Source organism: Dendropsophus ebraccatus, chromosome 12 (assembly GCF_027789765.1).
Source record: "Dendropsophus ebraccatus isolate aDenEbr1 chromosome 12, aDenEbr1.pat, whole genome shotgun sequence".
NCBI lineage: Eukaryota > Metazoa > Chordata > Amphibia > Anura > Hylidae > Dendropsophus > Dendropsophus ebraccatus.
Genome location: NC_091465.1, coordinates 21,007,872 through 21,030,579, shown reverse-complemented (window position 1 = coordinate 21,030,579; position 22,708 = coordinate 21,007,872). Strand labels below are relative to the sequence as shown.

Genomic DNA, 22,708 nt, shown 5'->3' with positions numbered 1-22,708 from the left:
GAGAGGAAGAAAGTGACATGACTACACTAAGACTATACTCAACCAATATATCCAAGTCAATCCTATCATCGCTGGGTTTTCTTTGCCAAGAAACTGACTCGCCACTAAAACCAAAACCGAGGCTACCACCACCTCTAACAGATGAAGAAGACTCTGACTTTGCAACACTAACACTGTATACCCCAGACAGCTTTGGGAATATGTGAACATCAGACAAAGCAGTATCAGAAAACACACATACTGTATCTGCAGGGGATTTCACGCTGCGAGTTTGCAGCAAAATCTGCTGTGGATATCTTCCCTGACATTTCAATGAGATTCTATACTCGCAGCGAGGGAAAAAATGGCTAAACACATTGAGTCCCGGCCAGTACAGAGTTCTTCAGAGTGCTTCTAACTTGCTGTTAGTTTCCCTTTAACTCCTGCCTGACAGTGGCGATTGCTGCAGCTTGTCTGCAGTAGGCTGAAGCAATCGAGTCCAGATATAATGAATCAACGCAGTATATATGCACTGCGTTGGTTTCTATGAGCAATCATGGTATTGCTCATGGAAGTCTCCATGGGGAGCTACAAAAATGAGTAAAAAATAAAAAATAATGTTTTTTAGTATATAAATAAATTCATCCCATAAAAGTTTAAATAACCTAAATAACTTAAAAATGTAAACAAAAAAAATATTAAAATGTCACTTTCAAAATCTAAATCAACAGGGGATCTGAAATAAAGTAAGTTTTCAATTTACAGATTTTTTTTTTTCATGCTGTAAAACAAAGTTATATTTATCTGAAATCCAGTTCCGGTCTCCTGAAGGCAGCTTTAAAGTCTTGTGCCGTATGAAAAAAGAGACTAAACACATTAAGTCCCAGCCAGTACAGAGAGTCCCAGCTCAATGCGTCCATCAATCAAATGACTTCCCTCTATGTGAGCGCGCAGATGACCTGGGAAACATGGGACTTCCTTTGTTTAGCTCTTTCACGACCATGGGTCATTGATACCTCAAAGCCCAAGTCGTTTTTGAAATCTGCTTATGGGATCATAAATATTTGTAATTTTGGACTTTGTTTTTTTTTTTGTGTTTTGCGTTTACTGGGAACCATTGGGCTGTTTGAGGCTCTGTATCCGTGAGGGACGTGACAGTATTGGCCTTAGGAGACTGGGATTAGCTGAGTAACAGAATGGTGATATTTGTTGTATGCTGGGATTGTTGGGTCACTGTATGACTTTATAGTTTGTAGAGTTTATCATCAAACAAAGACTTCTCTCCGCTCTTTTACTTTATTTGCTTTTGTGGGCCACATATCATCATATACCCTGCCAAAGCTGGAGGGAGATGACAGATCCAACATTTACCCCAGACAATGTACACTGAATAATTTCATAGTCAGGAGGTTCCACTTGTGATGTATGACAAAGCAGCTGATGTTTACCTATTTCTGTGAAATAGTAACGTATAGCAGGGAAACCCTATATATATATATAGCTTACTATCAGGTGCAGCAATAGAAGATCCTGACACCAAGGAGCCACACACCAAAGATGGAAGGACGTTCTTCGAAACAAAATGGTCTTCTTCAGTTTGACCATAAGCAATTTCTTCAAACATTCTGCTCACCGGCCGTAGACCCCTCTTTGTTTGAGGAGTTGTTTCTATTCCCAATAAGACTCAGCATCCAGAACATTCATTTAGGTATGGTAAAGATTACATTTTAAGTCAAGAAGACAGAATTAAGATTTTTTGCGTATTTGTGGCAGTTATTATTAGACTTACATTTTATTTATCGCTAAAAATCTGGATGGATCTGTTTTCCTGGATGTCATACCTGAGCCCAGAGATAGAGCATTGGGTATGGCAGTATCCAGGAAAGCTATTCACAGCTATAGAAATATACATTTTTACATTTTTTAATTTATTGTTAATTGCTATTCCATGCTACTGTAGTGTCCCACTACATGTTTTCTTCTTTTCATAGGATGACTTTAAACAGAGAGATTTATCCAACAGATTTGTGAAGCCAAAGGCAGGAACAGACTATAGGCAGAGAACAGGTCATAAAGGAAAGACTGAGATTCTCCTCTTTTCAAATCCATTCCTAGCTTTGGCTTTAAAAATCTTTCAAATGAATCTGTGTGTGTAAAGGCATAAAAGTGTCTTTATCAGGTGTCACAGTTACTTTAGTTAACTGCTGTGCCCTACTCCAACCACTAGGTGTCACACTCCACTAGAGCACAGCTGCAGTTCACCAGGAAGGTTTAGCTGTACGTTTTTTCATTGACTTCCATTACAGATCCTTTTTTTTAACGGACACAAAAATGAGGTCGACTACGCTTTAGTGTCCATTAAAAAAAAAACGGATCCGTTTTGATCCTTTTTTTTTTTTGTAATATAGTCAATGGAAAAACAGATCAAAATTGATGCACACAAATGCGTTAGTTTTTTTCCATCCGTTTCTCTGCAAAAACGGATGAAAAAAACGCATTGCAAAAATATAGTGTGAACCCAGCCTTAATAAGTTGGTCCCTTTCTTCAGGCCAGGCAGGACATGTGAACACTTGTTCCAGAGCTAGTAACCCCCACCATCATATGTTGCTAGACTCAAACCCCAGGGTAACCGGAGATAAGGGGGCAACCCCATTGCCTACACCGTGAATCCTTAAAGAAGCAGTTCACAAAAATTTTTTATCTGCCCCCCCACTGGTGCTAGCCAGAGGCGGACCTATCACTTGTGCAGCCTGTTCAGCTGCACAGGGGCCCAGGCCAATAGAGGGGCCCACCAGGCTCAGACTCTAAAGTGTCAGCTCAGCATGGCACATGTCTGTAATGGTCCCGCCAGGCAGCATTAGCACCCGGGAAGTGCGGGCCCCATGCTTCTGTGGGGCCCCTTTAGTGACTGGATGCTGTGCCCGGCTAGGGCTGGTTTCTATCTCCTTCTCTCCTCCTGCACGGTGCTGCTCCTGACACCCCCGCCTGTACTCCACTGTCCAGCATACCTTGTGTGAGGAGGAGAGGAGAGAGCATGTGGTGGCAGAGGCTGCATTGATCCTCCAGGGTTATGGCTGCTGCCAGGTATGGGACTGTGAAGAGGAGCAACAGCAGCAGCTCTGACAGTGAGTGATTATTGTCAGTGTGTCTGTCAGGCTGCTGGGAGTTGTAAGATGGAGGGAGGGTGGGCTGTGTAAGAGAAAGCAGAGCCCCCACCCCCCTTTCTGATGCTGTAAGTTTTATTGCAAGTTTATGCCTTTTTAGCCAATATCTGCGCCCTCTTCCCCCTGCAGCATGGTTGTTTTTCTCTTTCATCTCCACCCTAAGCAGCAACATACAGTACATGTATCCTACCTGTGCAGCCACATACAATACATGTGCAGTGTCCCAGAACATGCAGACTACTACTCCTATTATGGCCATTTCTATTGCTGTGTCAATGCCTGTTCTGGTAAGTGTTTGCACTGCAACTGCTGCTGGTTTTCCCCTAGTATTCTCTGGTAATGTGCATTTTCATGTGTATTGTCATGTATTCCTGTGTATTATTACAGTGTACAGTGGTATGCAAGGCTGTTGATCACGTGACCTGTAACCATGGTTCCTCCAATGGCCGACTAGCTCTGGCCAGGAGCAACCATGTGACCTCCCACTTCCTGCTGACAAGTCAGTTCAGCCCCTGCTTCCAAGCAAGGAGGTTGTGTGGTTCTATCCTCTCCCACAGAAGAGTGACTAAGTCTGCTGCTATATACCAGTCTTCGGCTGTATCTGCCGGCTCAAGTGTCCGGAGTCTTCTCTCTCATCTGGGTGTCATTCCGATATCTCTCCTCATCGCTGCAAGGATTCACAGCAAGTATTATTCTCTAGTAAACTACCCAGCAACGCTATTTCTCTCATACTCCTACTCCCATCATCCGGCACGTATTCTCACAGCCTATGCAGCACCACTCCTGCCTTATTTGTCAAAGCCTGCTATATACCCGGTTGCATCCGGACAGAACTGTTGCTACTAGTTACTTCATCTATAATAAAACCGCTGTTACTGAACCCTGGCATTGGTGTCCACTAACTGGTGCCCTGACTAAGTGCAGCGAAGAATCGCATGCCCATCATCACCCGCAGATTCCTCAGACCGGCCCTACAGCTGTGCTGCCCTCAGGCCTATACCGTGACAAGTATACACCCTGCAGCTGCCCCGGTCATTGCCCGCTCATAACACCAGCACTGCGGAAGTGGCCCCCAGGGGCCAGGGCATCGCATTTTTGGCGTCACGAACAGGATACTGACTGTGTTGTGCCAACTGTCAGTGTCCCCAGAACTGTACTGCTAATCCCCCCAGAGGCTTTGCTATTGCCGCGCTGCGGCCTGCTAAGGGGTCAAGTCAGCCGGTGACGCACTGTCTTCGCACGCGCGCGCGCTCCGCCCCGGCCCTGCAGTATCCAAGCCTCTGTTGCAGGAGGGAAGGAGATTGTGCCCGGACCGCCGGAAGTGTTGATGCTGACTTCCGCCCTATTCCTCTCCGGTCCCGGACACCCTGCCTATCGGTGCCTGCTGTTCCCGCAAGCTCTCCTCGCTCCTACTTTCTTCCAGGCGCCTTCCACCAGAACCCCTCGTCATGTCCACCGGCCATCACAGTGACTCTGACGGGTCCGGCAGTTCGCCGACGGCCCGAAGAAGGCTTCCCGCGGCTCCCGTTGCTATGGCTACCGCAGCGGTCCCATTCTTCATTGGGCCCAACAATCTTCCCAGTTATAAAGGAGAACCCCACACGTTGGCTGATTTCAAGGAAAAAATTTCCCGCACCCTTGAACTTGTCTCACTCTCTCCCACTCAGCAGGTGCAGTTGCTGCTAGGACAACTTGAGGGTCCCGCTGCCGAGGAGGTGCGGTCATGGCCAGCTACGGAGAAAGCTAATGTACAACAGATCCTGACCCGGCTGAGTAAAGAATTTGAGGTACAGTCACCCACGGAGGTCCGCCTTAAGTTTTATGACCGACGACAAAGGCCAGGTGAGACCCTCAGAGACTATGCACTAGCACTCCAATCTGCCTACCGGGCCCTGAGACAGGTTGATACCATAGACCCCTCAGCTGTGGAGAGTATGATCACTGACCGCTTCATAGAGGGGGTGGACTCTAGACTCATCCAGAGCCAACTGCGTATGCTAGCTGCCCAAAACCCTACAATGCCTTTCCTGGACTTCAAGACTCTGGCTCTGAGGGTGGTTGGCATTGACAATCCCTGTGCCGGCTGTACTCCAGATTCGGATTGCCCGGATCGGGTGGGACCTATACCCCCACCTCCAGTGCCCACTATGGTTCCACCAGTTTCCGCTATACAAGCTGCCCAACAGTCTATCCCGGCTAATTCACCAGCGATCCCTGCTCTCCTTACGCAAGTGGTTGACTCTCTCTGCCAAGCCCTAAGGGGGCTACAAGGGGCCTATCCAACACCTCCACCACCACAGGACCCCTGCCCTGAGTATTCAGTTCCCGATCGGCCTCCTCCACCGAGACTTAGATCCCCTGAGCGCCCCTATTGCCGCCACTGTAGGCGACATGGACACTACCGCTCTCAGTGCTATCAGTTAAACGGGCTACCCCTGGGTCCGAGGGCCAACACCCAGGAGGTCGAGATCCAGGCCCGCAGGAAGCACAGTGGTTCTCAAGGTTCCTCTCACAATGCCCGCATGTGACTCTCTGGGTGGACGGAGTCCCCCTGGAGGCTCTGGTAGATACAGGTTCCCAGGTTACCACTATCCCGAGGCATGTGTTTGAAGAACATTGGGATCTGAGAACCCTAGGTCCAGTTGAGAAATACCGTCTGAAACTTATTGCTAGTAATGGTCGTCCTATTGTGCAACTAGGTTACTGGGAACCCACTGTCTGCATAGGGAAGCGGGAGCTAGCGCGTCAGGGTATCATTGTTACTGAGGCTCAGGGAGATAGTGGGACCGTGGTATTAGGCATGAATATTATCCGCCATGTATTCACTGAAGTGTTGGATGCCTTGAATGCCTCTATGTCTTGTGCTATGTCTCCTCAGTACAGGCAAGCCGTTCAGAAGACCATAAAGGTGCTCGCCGCTCAGCGGAAATTTGCCAATCCTCGAGGAGAAATCTGCCGTGTCCGCACTAGAGATGCTCGTCCGATCACCATCCCAGCTAACAGTGAGTTCCTCATCTGGTGCAGGGTCCGTCCAGGCCTCAACAATGCTGATTATGTGGCCCTTCTGGATGCTATTGAAATTGAGGGGCAACCTCTTGTCAGGGCCGCTAGGAGCCTGGTGACCGTCTCCAATGGTCAGGTCCCTGTCCGTCTGGTGAACCTTGGAGACTCCTCAGCTGACCTACCCAAGTTCACCACCGTGGCCATGTTATACCAACTCGATCCTGAGGACATCATCTGTGAGGAGACCATCGCCTATCAGAGTTCCATCCATGGTACTCAAAGGGACTCAAACAGGGCTCTCGCCCCTTGGTGGGATGAACTCCATATTGGCGATGCCAATACCCCACTTGAATACCTCCACGGCATCCTCAAGGTGGCCAAAAGGTATCACGAGGCCTTCAGCAAACACTCCCTCGATTTCGGGAAGACCAACCTGGTCCAGCATCGGATCAACACTGGGGACCATCTGCCTATCAAAGAGAAACATCGGCCAATCCCTCCTGCCAGCTATCAGCAGGTCAAGAAACTGCTCAAGGAGATGAAAGACTCTAACGTTATCCAAGAGAGTCAGAGTCCGTGGGCTGCCCCTATTGTCCTCGTGAGGAAGAAAGACGGTAACATCCGGTTCTGCGTGGATTATAGGAAGATAAACACAATCACCCACAAGGATGCCTATCCTTTGCCCCGGATCGAAGAGTCTATTGCTGCTTTGGGGTCAGCCGCCTACTTCTCCACCTTGGACCTCACCAGTGGGTACTGGCAGGTGCCCATGGCACCCGAAGACCGTGAGAAGACGGCCTTCACCACCCCCATGGGACTATTCGAATTCACCAGCATGCCCTTCGGTCTGTGCAACGCCCCCGCTACCTTCCAGCGGTTGATGGAAAGGTGTCTCGGCCATCTCAACTTTCAGAGTGTCCTGCTCTACCTAGATGATGTGATTGTCTATTCACGTACCTACGAAGATCACGTCCATCATCTGGCTGAAGTGTTCCAGGTCCTAATCGATCACGGCCTGAAAATCAAGCCTTCCAAGTGCCACCTTCTCAAACCCCAAGTGAACTATCTGGGGCACGTTGTGAGTGCTGAGGGGATACGACCCGATCCAGAGAAGATCTCGGCTGTGGAACACTGGGATACCCCTAAGACCGTCAAGGAGGTGAGAAGCTTTCTGGGATTTGCCGGCTATTACCGCCGCTTCATTCCCCACTTTGCCCAAGTGGCCGAGCCCCTCAATGAGTTACTCCGGGGTTGCCCTCGAGAAAGCTACAACCGACGACTCCCCGTCGAGTGGTCCGAACGGCAGGAGGTTGCTTTTCAAACCCTGAAACGCCTGTTGACCACGCCTCCTATCCTGACCTACCCGGACTATAACCTTCCTTTCCGGCTTTACACAGACGCCAGCTTCCAAGGCCTGGGAGCTGTGCTGTCCCAGGTTCAAGATGGCCAAGAGAGAGTCGTAGCTTATGCCAGCCGGAGTCTTCGGGGTGCTGAAAAGAACGATAACAATTATAGCTCCTTCAAGTTGGAGTTACTAGCCCTAGTGTGGGCCGTCACTGAAAAGTTCAAGGACTACCTGGCTGCCACCCCTGTTACCATCTATACGGATAACAACCCGTTGGCGCATCTCAACACTGCTCGGCTGGGCGCCCTGGAGCAGCGGTGGGCTTCTCGACTGGCCAATTTCCAGTTTGAAATTAAGTACCGCAGTGGCAAGGCTAACGTCAATGCAGACCTTCTGTCCCGACTATCCAAGGGCGAAGAGGCCCCAGAGGACAGCGATTGGGAAGACGTAGAAATGCCTCCCTTCTATCAAAGGTTCGCTACCCAGAGTGCTATTGATGTAGCCGGGCCTGAAACGCCTTCGCCTCCACCTAGGGCCCCGCAAGACTTGGCCAGGTGGCAGACCATCCAGGAAGAGTCCCGTGTCCTGGGGGAGATCTATGACTACCTCTCTACTGGTCGGGTCCCCATGCGGATAAAGAGGCCCTATCCTGATGTCGAGCTAAGGCGACTCTGGAGGCAAAGAAAGAGGCTCTTCTTACAGAAGGGACTGATCCTGCGGAACTCTCTTGATCCGGTCTCTGGGGAGAGGTGCCACCAGATCCTCATTCCCCGACGAGACGCTAAGATGGTGCTAGATGCCTACCATGACCGGTCCGGTCATTTCGGGGTACACAAGACGGAGGCCACTATCCGACAGCGGTTCTACTGGATCGGGATGAGGGCTGACATCGAGAACTGGTGTGCTGAGTGCCCTGCCTGTAATATCTCCAAAGCTGGGGGAAGAGAAGTCAGGGCCCCTTTGCATCCAATCACCTCCCACCGGCCGAATCAGCTAGTCGCCCTGGACCATGTGAAGCTGGCCCCTACAAGATGCGGGTATACCTACGCCCTCACCATGGTCGACCATTACTCCAAGTGGGTAGTCGTGGTACCTGTCAGGGACTTGACCGCCAAGACCACCGCCCTTACTTTTTACAAGGAGTATGTAAAGCACTATGGGTGCCCAGAGTCTCTGCTGACGGACCGGGGACCGGCCTTCGAGTCGCAACTTTTCCAGGAGCTGTGTGCCTACCATGAATGTAAGAAGCTCCGCACCACGGCCTATCACCCTCAAGGGAATGGTCTGTGTGAAAAAGTTAACCAGGTCTTTATCAACATGCTCCGAACGGCTTCAGTGACCAAGAGAGTAGAGTGGCCCCACTTGTTGGATGAACTAGTGGAGATCTATAACAATACCACTCATTGTTCCACTGGCTACTCCCCGTTCTACCTGATGTTCGGCCGCCAAGGCCAACTTCCTCAGGACCGTGCTCTTGGAGTCCAAGCTCCTGACACCTTCAACCCCCTACCTGAAACGGACTGGGTTCGGGAGCATCAGAGGAGAATCCAGGATGCCCGGGAAATTGTTGACCGGAGGATGGGGGAAGCTCAGCAGCGCCAAGAGGATGCCTACAACCTAAGGGCGAATGCCACACCACTACAAGTGGGAGATAAAGTTTGGCTAAAGAAATATCATCGCTCTCACAAACTTGAAAGCCTTTGGGAGCCTGAGCCCTATGTCATCTCCTCTATCCCTTACCCAGAGACTGATGTGTATGAAGTGAAAAAGCCAGGGCTAGCCCCGCAGACGGTGCACCGGAATAGGATAAAACGTTGCACTAAGGAGGACCTACAGGGCCTTACAGCACCGTGTCCGGTACCTGCATCCACGCCTCCGGCTCCCCCAGCAGCTCCAGCTAAACCTCTCTCTCTGGAAGAAATGTTCCAAGTTGAACCGTTCCTCATGGCCATAGGCTATCCAGCGGTCCCTGTGCACATTCCAGTGGCCCCTCCACTTCCAATTGTGCCTCCAACGACTCCATCTTTACAACCAGACACTGGGGGTGATCTTCCACCTGTACCTGCACCAATCACTGTTGAAGAGGATCCTCCGCTGAGACGGTCTGAGCGCTCTACCAGAGGAATTCCTCCACTTCGCTACAGAGACCAGAGTCCTTAACTGTTTCTGTTGTCTAACTGTTTCACCATTCTAGTGTATGCAACGTTCAAGGTTCGTGCCTGGTCCTCCTGACCAAGTTCCCTGTACTAACCAGCCATGAGCTGATGGACACTTACAATAACAAAAGGTTCTCTAGTGCCTGTCCCAGAGCCTTTTACATGGACGATGTCTAATTGCCTAAAAGAGACTCTACCTAACAGAGACACTTAACCCATTCCTTCCTAATGCACTTTCCTGTGATTGTGTGTTCCACACAGGGTATTATTGCACTTATTTCATTATTGCATTTTTTTTTCTACTATTGAATTCCAGTGTTATCGAAGTCTTTGTATTTCCTCCTCTGAGTAAGCAAAAGGTTACATAGATTGCCTCAGAGTAGAGCACCTCTTTTGTAAAACAGTATATTTTTCCAGTGTCTAAGACAGATAGCTCCTCCTCTGAGTAAGAGAAGTCAGTATACATATACCTCAGAGAAAGTCCAGTTTATGTAGGAGTGTATTTTCTCATCCAGTCTCAGTATTGTGTATTATTATCATATCTATAGCTGGAAAGATTTAGTTGAGCCAGTTCGTATGCAGATTTTCATTCAGATTTTTCTCAGATTTTCATTCAGATTTCTCTCAGGTTTCATTCAGATTCATGTGAGCCAGTTCTCCTCAAGACCTCGCAGTATTTGTTGTCTTTTGTGTTTCCCTTCCTTTTTGTTTCCAGTATTTGTTCGCCTCTGTCTTGTCCCAACACAGTAGTTATCACACATAGTCATACCTAACCTTCACACTTGTCCATACATATTGCACCTTGGATATCTTTTCGTGTGTTTGGCCTGTGGAGTGCTTGTGTGTGTGATTGAGTGGTATGAAAGGGAGCTCCCCATGTATGTTTGCTTTTATTATTTTGTTCTTTTCTCTTCCAGGTATCCAAGACACTACTCAGATACGCCAAGGTAGTACACAGGTCTTCACAGTTCTCTTTTCCAGTAGGGTAACGCATTTAACAGAAAACCTACTGTCTAACTGGCTGGAATATTGAGGGTCCCCCGCCAGCAGTTAAGTTGTCCTGGCTTACACGTCAGATGGTTCACGCACTAGCTACCTGGTCGCCAGAGTACGTTAGGCACCCCTAGGTGAAGTCCTGCCACTAGGGTTTCTCATTCTCTCTCTCTTCTCACCTGTGCCTTGGGCGTGGGAAACACACACCTCATCACACTCACTCTCATCATTCATTCCTGTTGTTTGATTGTCCAGTCTATTCATGTTTGCTGCCTTCTAGATTCGCCGAGGTCGGCTCAAATTTGCTAGGGAGGTATGCAGTGTCCCAGAACATGCAGACTACTACTCCTATTATGGCCATTTCTATTGCTGTGTCAATGCCTGTTCTGGTAAGTGTTTGCACTGCAACTGCTGCTGGTTTTCCCCTAGTATTCTCTGGTAATGTGCATTTTCATGTGTATTGTCATGTATTCCTGTGTATTATTACAGTGTACAGTGGTATGCAAGGCTGTTGATCACGTGACCTGTAACCATGGTTCCTCCAATGGCCGACTAGCTCTGGCCAGGAGCAACCATGTGACCTCCCACTTCCTGCTGACAAGTCAGTTCAGCCCCTGCTTCCAAGCAAGGAGGTTGTGTGGTTCTATCCTCTCCCACAGAAGAGTGACTAAGTCTGCTGCTATATACCAGTCTTCGGCTGTATCTGCCTGCTCAAGTGTCCGGAGTCTTCTCTCTCATCTGGGTGTCATTCCGATATCTCTCCTCATCGCTGCAAGGATTCACAGCAAGTATTATTCTCAAGCTAATCCACCCAGCAACGCTATTTCTCTCATACTCCTACTCCCATCATCCGGCACGTATTCTCACAGCCTATGCAGCACCACTCCTGCCTTATTTGTCAAAGCCTGCTATATACCCGGTTGCATCCGGACAGAACTGTTGCTACTAGTTACTTCATCTATAATAAAACCGCTGTTACTGAACCCTGGCATTGGTGTCCACTAACTGGTGCCCTGACTAAGTGCAGCGAAGAATCGCATGCCCATCATCACCCGCAGATTCCTCAGACCGGCCCTACAGCTGTGCTGCCCTCAGGCCTATACCGTGACAAGTATACACCCTGCAGCTGCCCCGGTCATTGCCCGCTCATAACACCAGCACTGCGGAAGTGGCCCCCAGGGGCCAGGGCATCGCACGTGTATCCTACCTGTGCAGCCACATACAGTACATGTATCCCACCTGTGCAGCCACATACAGTACATGTATCCCACCTGTGCAGCCACATACAGTACATGTATCCCACCTGTGCAGCCGCATACAATACATGTTTCCCACCTGTGCAGCCACATACAATACATGTATCCCACCTGTGCAGCCACATACAGTACATGTATCCCACCTGTGCAGCCACATGCAGTACATGTATCCCACCTGTGCAGCCACATACAGTACATGTATCCCACCTGTGCAGCCACATACAATACATGTTTCCCGCCTGTGCAGCCACATACAGTACATGTATCCCACCTGTGCAGCCACATGCAGTACATGTATCCCACCTGTGCAGCCACATACAGTACATGTATCCCACCTGTGCAGCCAAATGCAGTACATGCCCCCCATCTGTGCAGCCACATACAATACATGTTTCCCACCTGTGCAGCCACATACAGTACATGTATCCCACTTGTGCAGCCACATACAGTACATGTAGCCCACCTGTGCAGTCACATACAGTACATGTATCCCACCTGTGCCCCAACAGTGATTAAGGGCCCATGTGTTCTATTCCCTATTAGTGCTGTTTTTGGGGTCACTTCCACACTCTGAGCTATATACTCTCTTCCCCCACACAACATCCAGTGTATAATGCATCCAGGACCCTCCAAGTGCAACAGCTGCAAACACTACAACTCCCAGCATTTACTGCAGTCTGAAGTCCCCAGGATATGCTGAGATTTGAAGTACAAATGAGCAGACAACTCAATTGGTTGAAACTACAACTACCAGCATTGTCTGAGACACCCAGAACCAGACCAGGTCAGCATGTCGCTTCTGATGGGTTCTTTATTTCGGTTCCCCCCATGATCAGTTCTATTGATGGCCACAGGTACCACAGTCCCACACTGGGGCCTGAACAGACTACAGTACAGTCCTTTAGTGGGCCCTGGCATCTGTGCTGTAGGGCCCTCCCGAGAAACCAAGACGCATGTACCGGATACCCGGGCATACATATGTGTGCGCCTTCAAGGCAGAAAGGTGGAGAAACAAATGGGTTATAGGGGCCCAAACACATTTTTTGCACAGGGGCCCTTTGCAGTCTGTGTCCGCCCATGGCACTGGCGCATATACTCACCAGAGGTGATCGGTGTCCCGCGGTGTTTCGTTCTGGTACAGCAGCGCCGTTCAAATCCAGCGCACGCTCACATCACTCACTCCTTTGACCCCTCTTCTGTCTACTGCTCATGGCAACTATACTAAATAACCTATATACAAAAAAGCCAGACTACTGAAACTAAACTAAATGGAATAATTACTTTACTAATGCATAGAAAGCGGCCAAGAGAGTATAGAGAGCATAGAGAGCAGCCAATTTATGCCTACATGTAGTATTTAGACCCAATTTTAGCCCTCATATAGTTTGCAGGGTCCCTCTGTGCTCTCATATAGTAAAAAGGCCACCATCTATACCCTAACATAGTAGATTACCCCCCCTCATCCCTCCATATAGAAGATAGACCCTCCCTGTGCACCCCTGCAGTGTCCCAGAACAGGCCCTTTGGTCTGCTGTTCTATCCCCACACTTTTATTATAACTAGTCCTGTTCTGGAAAGCTATGGTCCACTGCAAACTGTGTGTGTTATGTCACCCCCTGCAGTAGTCAGGTCTGCTATTTCATTCATTTCTTGTATGCATATTCAGTTATCAGTGCCTAAGGGTATTATGTCGCCCCCCCAGTGTGGTACTTCTCATGTATATTTCACTGTATATGCCTAATGGTGTGATGATGCAATGGCTGGATGTCACGTGACTGCCCCTGCTTCCATGGTAACTCCAATGGCCATCGAGCTTTGGCTGGGGAATACCATGTGACTTCCTGCTGTACCTCAGTCTTGTCCTCCACCATCAGGGGGACAGGTTCTGTCTCTGATCTCTCTCCCCTGTCAGGAGAGAGACGTGTGCTCTGCTGCTCCAGCTCCAGAAGAAGTGTTCCTGGCTGTGTTCTATTCTCAAATCCTCAAGATTCTCACCTATTCTCCAGATCTGGGTGCCGTTCTTCAGTCATTCCTCTCATCATCTTCTCTAATCATCAACAGCAAGTATTCATCTCAGTTTCATTCCGCCCAGCATCTCAACTTCAGTCCCACTACTACTCCCATCATCCAGAACGCTATCACCTACAGCCTATTGCAGCATCACCCTTTACTCTGCTTTATTCAAGTTTGCCTTATACCCGGTTGCATCCGGAGAGACTGTTGCTATTAGTTACCACCGTTACAATAAATATACAACTACCGTTGTTTCTGAACCTTGGCATTGGTGTGATCATTGGTGCCCTGACAACAAAGAATCGCATGCCCAGCCTCCGCTCGGTCAGGAGCCCGGTTCTCAGCTGTGTTGCCCTCGTGCCAAAACCGTGATAATCCTCTGCTCAGCAGCTGCCCCGGTTCCTGCCAGTAACAACCCCTATCAGCGGAGTGGCCCCTAGGGGCCAGGTCATCGCACCCCCATATAGTAGTCAAGCCCCTCTATACCTTCATATTGAAATTCAGTTTCTCTGTGCATCTGTATAGTAGTTAGGCCTGTAGTTGTTTCCCTCTGTTTCCATGTAGTAATAATAAGGGCCCTCTGTGCCCTCATATAGAAGTTAAGACTCCCCTCTGTGCATCTACAGTATCTAGCATTTAGACCTCTCTGTGCAGGCAATCCCCCCTCCAAAAAAGGTAGTATCTTCCTTGTAGGCATCCCCTCCAGCTCCACCTCATGTAGGTAATCCCCCTGGTGTGTATTCCCCATGCAGCCACCCTCTTCCCCAGCAGAAATCTCCCTGGTAATCCTCCTGGTGGTTAGACACCCTCACCACCGCCACTGTGAGTAGACTGCACCTCCAAATTAGGTACCCACTTTTCAGTTAGCCAGCACATACCAGGGCTGCTTTAACCAGAGGGCACATGGTGCACGTGCACCGGGCCCACTGGTTAAAGGGCCCCCCCCCCCCCCCCCCCCCCCGAGCAGGCTGGCCGCTGCTATGTGCGACCAGTGCGGTCGCACAGGGCTCCGGCCACCAGCCTGTCAGGGGGGAGCGCCATGGATGGGTAATCTACTTACCCCTCCATGGCGCCCTCTGCAGGGCCCCCCGTCCACCGCTGCCCCCGCCCGCTGCTGCTGCGGCGCTTCAGCGGCAGCGATACTGACAGAGAGAGAGCCATTGGCTCCCTCCCTGTCAGTCACTCTTGTGGCCGCACTTCCTGCGGTCACAAGAGGCCGCACTCTCCCTCTAGCGCCCGACGTCACTGGAGCGTCGGCGCGAGGGTAAGGGGAGTGCAGCCTCTTGTGACCGCTGCAGTGCGGCCACAGGAGGGAAGAGAAGAGGAACGCGTGGACCTAGGTGAGTAACAGTGTTTGTTTTTTTCAATGTTATATGGGAGGGGGAGCGCATATACTATTGGGGAGCACAGGGGGCTATATACTATGGGGGAGCACAGGGGGCTATATACTATGGGGAAGCATAGGGGAGCTATATACTATGGGGGAGCACAGGGGGCTATATACTATGGGGGAGCACAGGGGAGTTATATACTATGGGGGAGCACAGGGGGCTATATACTATGGGGGAGCACAGGGGAGCTATATACTATGGGGGAGCACAGGGGAGCTATATACTATGGGGGAGCACAGGGGAGCTATATACTATGGGGGAGCACAGGGGAGCTATATACTATGGGGGAGCACAGGGGAGCTATATACTATGGGGGAGCACAGGGGGCTATATACTATGGGGGAGCACAGGGGAGCTATATACTATGGGGGAGTACAGGGGAGCTATATACTATGGGGGAGCACAGGGGAGCTATGTAATACTGGGGAGCACAAGGGGCTATATACTATTGGGGAGCACAGGGGGCTATATACTATGGGAGAGCACAGGGGGCTATATACTATGGGGGAGCACAGGGGGCTATATACTATGGGGGAGCACAGGGGAGCTATATACTATGGGGGAGCACAGGGGGCTATATACTATGGGGGAGCACAGGGGGGTATATACTACTGGGGAGCACAGGGGAGATATATACTACTGGGGAGCACAGGGGAGCTATACACTATTGGGGAACACAGGGGAGCTATATACTATGGGGGAGCTATATACTATGGGGGAGCTATATACTATGGGGGAGCACAGGGGGCTATATACTATGGGGGAGCACAGGGGAGCTATATACTATGGGGGACCACAGGGGGCTATATACTATGAGGGAGCACAGGGGGCTATATACTACTGGGGAGCACAGGGGAGCTATATACTATGGGGGAGCACAGGGGAGCTATATACTACTGGGGAGCACAGGGGGCTATATACTATTGGGGAGCACAGGGGGCTATATACTATGGGGGAGAACAGGGGGCTATAAACTATGGGGGAGCACAGGGGGCTATATACTATGGGGGAGCACAGGGGAGCTATATACTACTGGGGAGCACAGGGGGCTATATACTATTGGGGAGCACAGGGGGCCATATACTATTGGGGAGCACAGGGGGCTATATACTATTGGGGAGCACAGGGGAGCTATATACTATTGGGGAGCACAGGGGAGCTATATACTATTGGGGAGCTATATACTATGGGGGAGCACAGGGGAGCTATATACTATTGGGGAGCACAGGGAGCTATTAACTATTGGGGAGCACAGGGGTCTATGTACTATTGGGGAGCACAGGGGGCTATATACTATTGGGGAGCACAGGGGTCTATATACTATGGGGGAGCACAGGGGTCTATATACTATGGGGGAGCACAGGGGGGTATATACTACTGGGGAGCACAGGGGGGTATATACTACTGGGGAGCACAGGGGGCTATATACTATTGGGGAGCACAGGGGGCTATATACTATTGGGGAGAGCACAGGGGGCTATATACTATTGGAGAGCACAGGGGGGCTATAAACTATTGGGGGGAGAGCACAGGGGGGCTATATACTATTGTGGGAGAGCACAGGGGGGCTATATACTATTGTGGGAGAGCATAGGGGGGCTATATACTATTGGAGAGCACAGGGGGTTATATACTATTGTGGGAGAGCACAGGGGGGCTATTTACTATTGTGGGAGAGCACAGGGGGGCTATATACTATTGTGGGAGAGCACAGAGGGGCTATATACTATTGTGGGAGAGCACAGGGGGGCTATATACTACTGGGGAGAGTGCACAGGGGGGCTATATACTAATGGGGGAGCGCACAGGGGTACAAGGGACCTAACTACTGTATGTGTTGGAGCCTAAAATATTTGTCTGGCAGATTCTGGAGAGAAGATTCACAGCCAGGAGAAGACTTCAAGGTGGTCCAGGCTGGATGGAGAGAAAAAGAAAAGGTGACAGACTCTGATTGGAGAAGACGCCCCCGGTGAGTCACTGGATGTAACTGCACTCTGTTATAGGGTTGTAGTGTTAGGGGTCATGATGTGTCGGTATTATGTAATGGTATCATTGGTGATATCTTTCTGTTTTGTTTAGTGCAGTTTTTATGTAATATGTAATCACTGTATGGTGGAAATAGTGTTATAAGGTAACTACTGTATGTATTGGGGCTCTTGATACAGTGTGGGGGCAAATTCAGTACATTATACAATGTGCCGAAAGGGAAGTGGGGGGGGCCACTCTTGAGGGCTGTGCACTGGGCCCACCAATGTATTAAAACGGCCCTGGCACATACCATACCCCAACCCCCATAGATAACATCCTTCCCAGGAGTTAGCCCCACCCACTCCCATAGATAACATCCTTCCCAGGAGTTAGCCCCACCCACCCCCATAGATATCATCCTTCCCAGGAGTTAGCCCCACCCACCCCCATAGATTACATCCTTCCAAGGAGTTAGCCCCACCCACCCACATAGGTTTCCACCTCTACAACTAAGAGGAAATAAGCCATACTTACCTGCTGTGCGGTTGCAGTACTCACTACATTAGACAACACCTGCTTTTGTTTCATTCTTCTATCTACTCCTTCTCTACAAGTTATTACTTCTGTTATTGATTTTTGCACTAAGTACATAAGCACTGTTACGTTTACTACACTGAAGATATTTTTCTAAGTAAAATTGTATACTGCTTAAAGTGGTACTCACCTGCACCTACAATCCGCACCTCCCATAAGTTCTAACTAAGTTCCGGTTGCCGGCGGGGGGGGGGGGGGGGTATTACCACTTTAGGCCACTGTGACAAGTAGCCCCCGAAACACCAGAGCCCACCAGCAGGTTTAATACCAGTCAGTGTCACGGGCCACGGCACTACTGCCTGTACTCAGAGGTATGGGAAGCAGCACAGAAAAGCAGAGTGTCTCCCCATTATGCACTCTGCTGCCCTGCTCTTCTATAGCTGTAAACAGCTTTCCTAGATGCCATACCCAATGCTCTATCTCTGGCCTCAGGTATGGCATCCAGAAAAGCTATATACAGCTAGAGAACAGCAGGGAGGCAAATTGCAGGCAGCTAATGTGTATGACTTCTACATAGCAATGGGTGTTCAGGATTTAGAGACATCTGGTCAGCAATAAAATAATGCTGTATTTTTGGACACATTTTACAGCAGTTTTTTTTCAGGACCAAAAATGTCCCAAAGAACATTGGGAGAACAAACCATATACCTAGACAAGAGACTGATATCTTCTATTATTTGCACCTGCTTCTCAGCCGTCATATATTTTGTCAGGATATAATGCTGCATTTACACACACAGATATCTGACAGATTATTGAAGCCAAAGCCAGGAATGGATTTAAAAAGCGGAGAGATCTCAGTCTTTCCTTTATGACCTTTTCTCTGTTTCTGGCTTTGGCTTCAAAAATCTGTCCGATGAATCTCTGTGTAAACACCATAAGGTAACAATACTGCCTCCTACTGGTCTAGGTATGTGTATGAAGAGTTTTCTAGTCTAGCTAATGATGAAAGCCATCTAGCCCTGTAAATTGTGGCCAGAGATAAAATTTATTTTGTTCCTAAAGGCTTTGCAAGTGATGTTTCTTTACCAACAACGCCATCAATTGTCTTTGACCTCTTAGCCCTCCCATGCCTATAATCTGTCTGTATTTGCACTGACTGTGACCTTCAATGTGTCCTTACCTGTTGTCCATTATGTGTTTGCAGTGAAATCTTTGGGAGGAACTTTGTGTAGCCTATCAAAGGGTCCGTACATTTTGTACTTGTTGCCATTCTGTGACTATTTCTCAGACATCATTGTTCTGAAGACGAATGAAAGCTGCGTCAAAGAAGTGGAGAGGTGGCTGAAAAAGGAGGAAAATGCTTTGGACGATGTCCCCGAAGCCAAGTTCATAAGTGACATGGGCTTTAGCAGGTAAATATTTTTCGTTAGATTAACCCTTCAATGTGGTGACAAGGGGATTTTAGGCTTTTTACTGCAGAAGGAAAGGATGATCAGCAGCAGCAGCAGGATAACAGCAAGGAAAGGGTTACACCAAGCACTGAGCTGGTACTGTGGCTGCTGAGAAGCTAAAGTGAGGGGGAGATTAACCCTTTCACGACCATGGGTCATTTATTCCTCAATGCCCAGGTCGTTTTTAGACATCAGCTTATGGGATCATAATGTTCCTATAAGCTGATGTCCCTATGTCTGCCCCCTCTCCTCTGTCCCCTGCCGCTGCCACAATCTTGTGACAGCGGCAGGGGAAAAGGGGAGGGGGCAGAGCGCAGGGCCGCACACCCTGCCTTCCCTCCCCCGCTGGCCTCCGTAGCCAGGAAACCGGTTTCTATGGCTACCATTGGGGTTCTGCGATCACTTCCTCTGTAGAAGGAGAATTCTCTGTCAGGAGCCCTATAGATGCTGCGGTCTGACAGCCGGGACCCACTGCAGATGACACAGTGGCAGCTTCTACGCCTGTTTCATCCTGGAGAGTAAATTAACATCGCTGCAGCATCAGACATAGGCTGCAGCGACGTTAATTTACTGTGCAGCGGCGGGAGGGGGTTAAACTGTGCCCAGGGGCAGAGCTAAAGGCTGGTTGACCCAGGTGCAAAATTTTATCTTGGGCTACCCCCCCCCCCCACACACACCCACACACCCACACAGGCTGAAAAACTACAACTGCCATCATGAACTGTCAGCGGGGCATTATGGGGGTTGTACGTCTGCAACCTGTAAAGTCACAGGCTGCAAAACTACAACTCCTATCATGAACTGTTAGCAGGGCATGATGGGGGGTGTAGTTCAAGGGATAATCTTACATGTCCAGATTTCTGCTCTTCTCTGGGTGTTCTGGGCTCCTCTGCTCAGGTCTGGCCGCTGTGTGTGGGAGCGGAGCTAAATGCTGCTCTTCATTACACAGAGCAGAAGTCCCGAGGTAGGAGAGGGATCCCAGGGCTCCCGCCAGCAGTATATATATCTTCTAGATCGGCGCTCGCTTACAGAGCCTACTACAGGGCTTGATAATTGGGCACTAAGGGCTGTATATAAATTGTTAGCAATGTCTGTGCAGCCCTTGTCTTTAGGTGTAACTGTATACAGACCTGTCCACACTCCTCTGTGTCCTTCTCGCTTCTGCCTGCTCCCCGCAGCCACCACTGGAAATTCAGAGCCAGTCTTTGAAGTGACAAGCCGCTCAGCCAATCATTGGCCACGGCGCTGTCCTGCGTTGGCCAGTGATTGGCTGAGTCGTCTGTCACTTCAGGGACCGGCTCTGAAGCTCCATCATTGGCGGCTGCGGACAGCGGGCAGAAGCGAGAAGGACAACGGGGGAGCGTAGACAGGTATTTAAAAAAAAAATCAGCAGGTTGAAAGACAACAATCAGTGGATTCTGTTTCTTTGGCTGATTGTTGTCTTTATTACACAAAGCAATAATCTGCCAAATCAGCCTGATCGCTCTGTGTAATAGGGGCTTAACTCCTCCACCATTCAGCAGATGCACTAGTGCAAGCGAGTACATGCAGAGTGCCCTCATGTAGTAACAGCCCCACACATAGTACCAGCTACATGTGCCCCTATACAGAGCCTTTACGCCAGGTGCCCTTTATACAGCAATAGCCCCTATATAATGGCAGACACTGCCCCTTCTAGGCAAAATTACCGATACCTCAAACCAATTAGCTTTATCGCCAGCTATGTTCCCCTAGGGTAAGCCGCGGTCCCCACCAGCTGCCATGTTTCCCCTACGGTGGGTGCTCCTGGCCCTATCTGTGTGGTCTGACATGTAACTCTCTTACTATATAGAATATAATCTATCTGTCTTTGCAGCTTAAATCTGTTGGAAAAGGAGGATAACCTGAGAAGAAAAGTGAAACGTGTAATGATCTACGACCCGAGCGATGAGAACCCCGCTGTGCCCCAGAAAGTCGATTGCCTGATCGTGAGCTACACGCTACAATATATAAGCGGCGACCAGGAGAGCTTCCGCAGGAACCTTATGGCCCTCACTGCCAATATGAAAACTGGAGGTGTATTAATGGCATGTGGCACCTTCAATACTCATTTTTTCATTGTCGGAGAGCAGAAGGTCAGCTCCTTCTCCTATGATGAAAGTTTTCTTAGGAAAGTCCTGGAGGAGGCCGGCTTCACTATAAAATGTCTGGAAAAGCAGAGATCTAAAATGCTGAGCGAGGTCGCCAAGTACGAAGAAGTGTGGTTTGTGGCTGCAGTCAAAATGTGAGAAGTGTAAGTCCTACTGATCCCGAGCTTTACCTACCATCACCAGGGCATATTACAGGATCATACATAAAAGATTAGCAGGGTCACTTTATGAAAGTCTTTTCATATGGTTTCTCCCCTTACAATTTAGTTTATGTGCTAATTGAATCTGCGCGAGTCCTCCCATAGACACACTGTTTGACACTGAGGCAGGCGGGATTCCGCGACAGAGAGCACCGCCACAGAATTTCGCCGATTTTGCTCGGTGTGAACTGGCGCTAAGGGTTGTGCATGCCCTATATCCTCTAGATTGCAGGACTGGAATAAAATTCATAATTACTAATAAACTTCCTATGGCACCCTGGTTAGTGGTCAATTTACTGTTATTAGATGTTCCCTACTATTCTGGCACTGCAGAAACCAGTCTTTCTGGTTTTCATCTATATCAGGTGCTGTTTATCCATCTCATGATCTGCACTCATTATGCTGCCCCCAATGGGTGTGGTGTCATGGTCTTCTTCCCTGCTAGCCCACCCACAGCCCTCTTCAGCCCTTCTGGTCTGCAGGCTAATTCTTTCATGCTCCACGTGCACGGCCCTTTTCATATAAGCACCTACTGTTGCAGTAGCATTATACTAGTATCAAGTTTTAACCCCTTCAAGACCGAGCCCATTGATGCACGGATGTCCGGGTCAAATCAATGCAATGTCCCTCCTCGCCTCCTAAGAGCCCTAGCGCTTTTATTTTTCCACCTACAGGGCTGGTCAGGGTGTCATTTTTTGCGCCATGATCTCTAGTTTTTATTAATATCATATTGGTGTAAAAAAAAATTTTGATCGCATTTTATAAAATTTTTTCTGATATATAATTTTAAAAAATCATCAATCCTGGTCTTGTTTTGTTTTTCATTTACGTCGTTCAACGTGCAGGAACAATAATGTTATATTTTAATAGATCAGACAATTCTGCACACTAAGATATATAATATGTTTATTTATTTTTACATATTTTTGTTCTTATAATGGGCAATGTTTTTTTTAATACTTTTAAAAACTTTTTCTATTACACTTTTTTAAAACTTATTTCAATTTAAAACATGCAATCAATAGATTGCATATACTGATCTCTGCTATGCCATAGCATAGCATAGATCAGTGTTATCGGCAATCTATGCACAGAGCCTTCCTGAGAGCAGACTCTATAAAT

At 48.9% G+C, this 22,708-nt stretch overlaps 1 protein-coding gene across 1 annotated transcript; it reads left to right on the top strand.

Moving 5' to 3' along the window:
* Window positions 1-1,508: 1,508 nt before the first annotated feature.
* On the top strand, window positions 1,509-21,866 carry LOC138769448 (nicotinamide N-methyltransferase-like). The gene is made up of 3 exons (XM_069947941.1): window positions 1,509-1,687; window positions 19,011-19,218; window positions 21,113-21,866. Exons 1-3 carry the CDS (start codon window positions 1,537-1,539, stop codon window positions 21,522-21,524), a joined length of 771 nt encoding a protein of 256 aa, XP_069804042.1. The 5' UTR covers window positions 1,509-1,536; the 3' UTR covers window positions 21,525-21,866.
* The last annotated feature ends 842 nt before the right edge of the window (window positions 21,867-22,708 follow it).

What these genes read in the sequence shown, in the direction of transcription:
- LOC138769448 (XM_069947941.1), top strand. Translation starts at nt 1,537, where the DNA reads ATGGAAGGACGTTCTTCGAAACAAAATGGTCTTCTTCAGTTTGACCAT. An exon ending in CATCCAGAACATTCATTTAG is followed by an intron (nt 1,688 to 19,010) that starts GTATGGTAAAGA and finishes ATGTGTTTGCAG; the next exon opens with TGAAATCTTTGGGAGGAACT. An exon ending in AGTGACATGGGCTTTAGCAG is followed by an intron (nt 19,219 to 21,112) that starts GTAAATATTTTT and finishes CTGTCTTTGCAG; the next exon opens with CTTAAATCTGTTGGAAAAGG.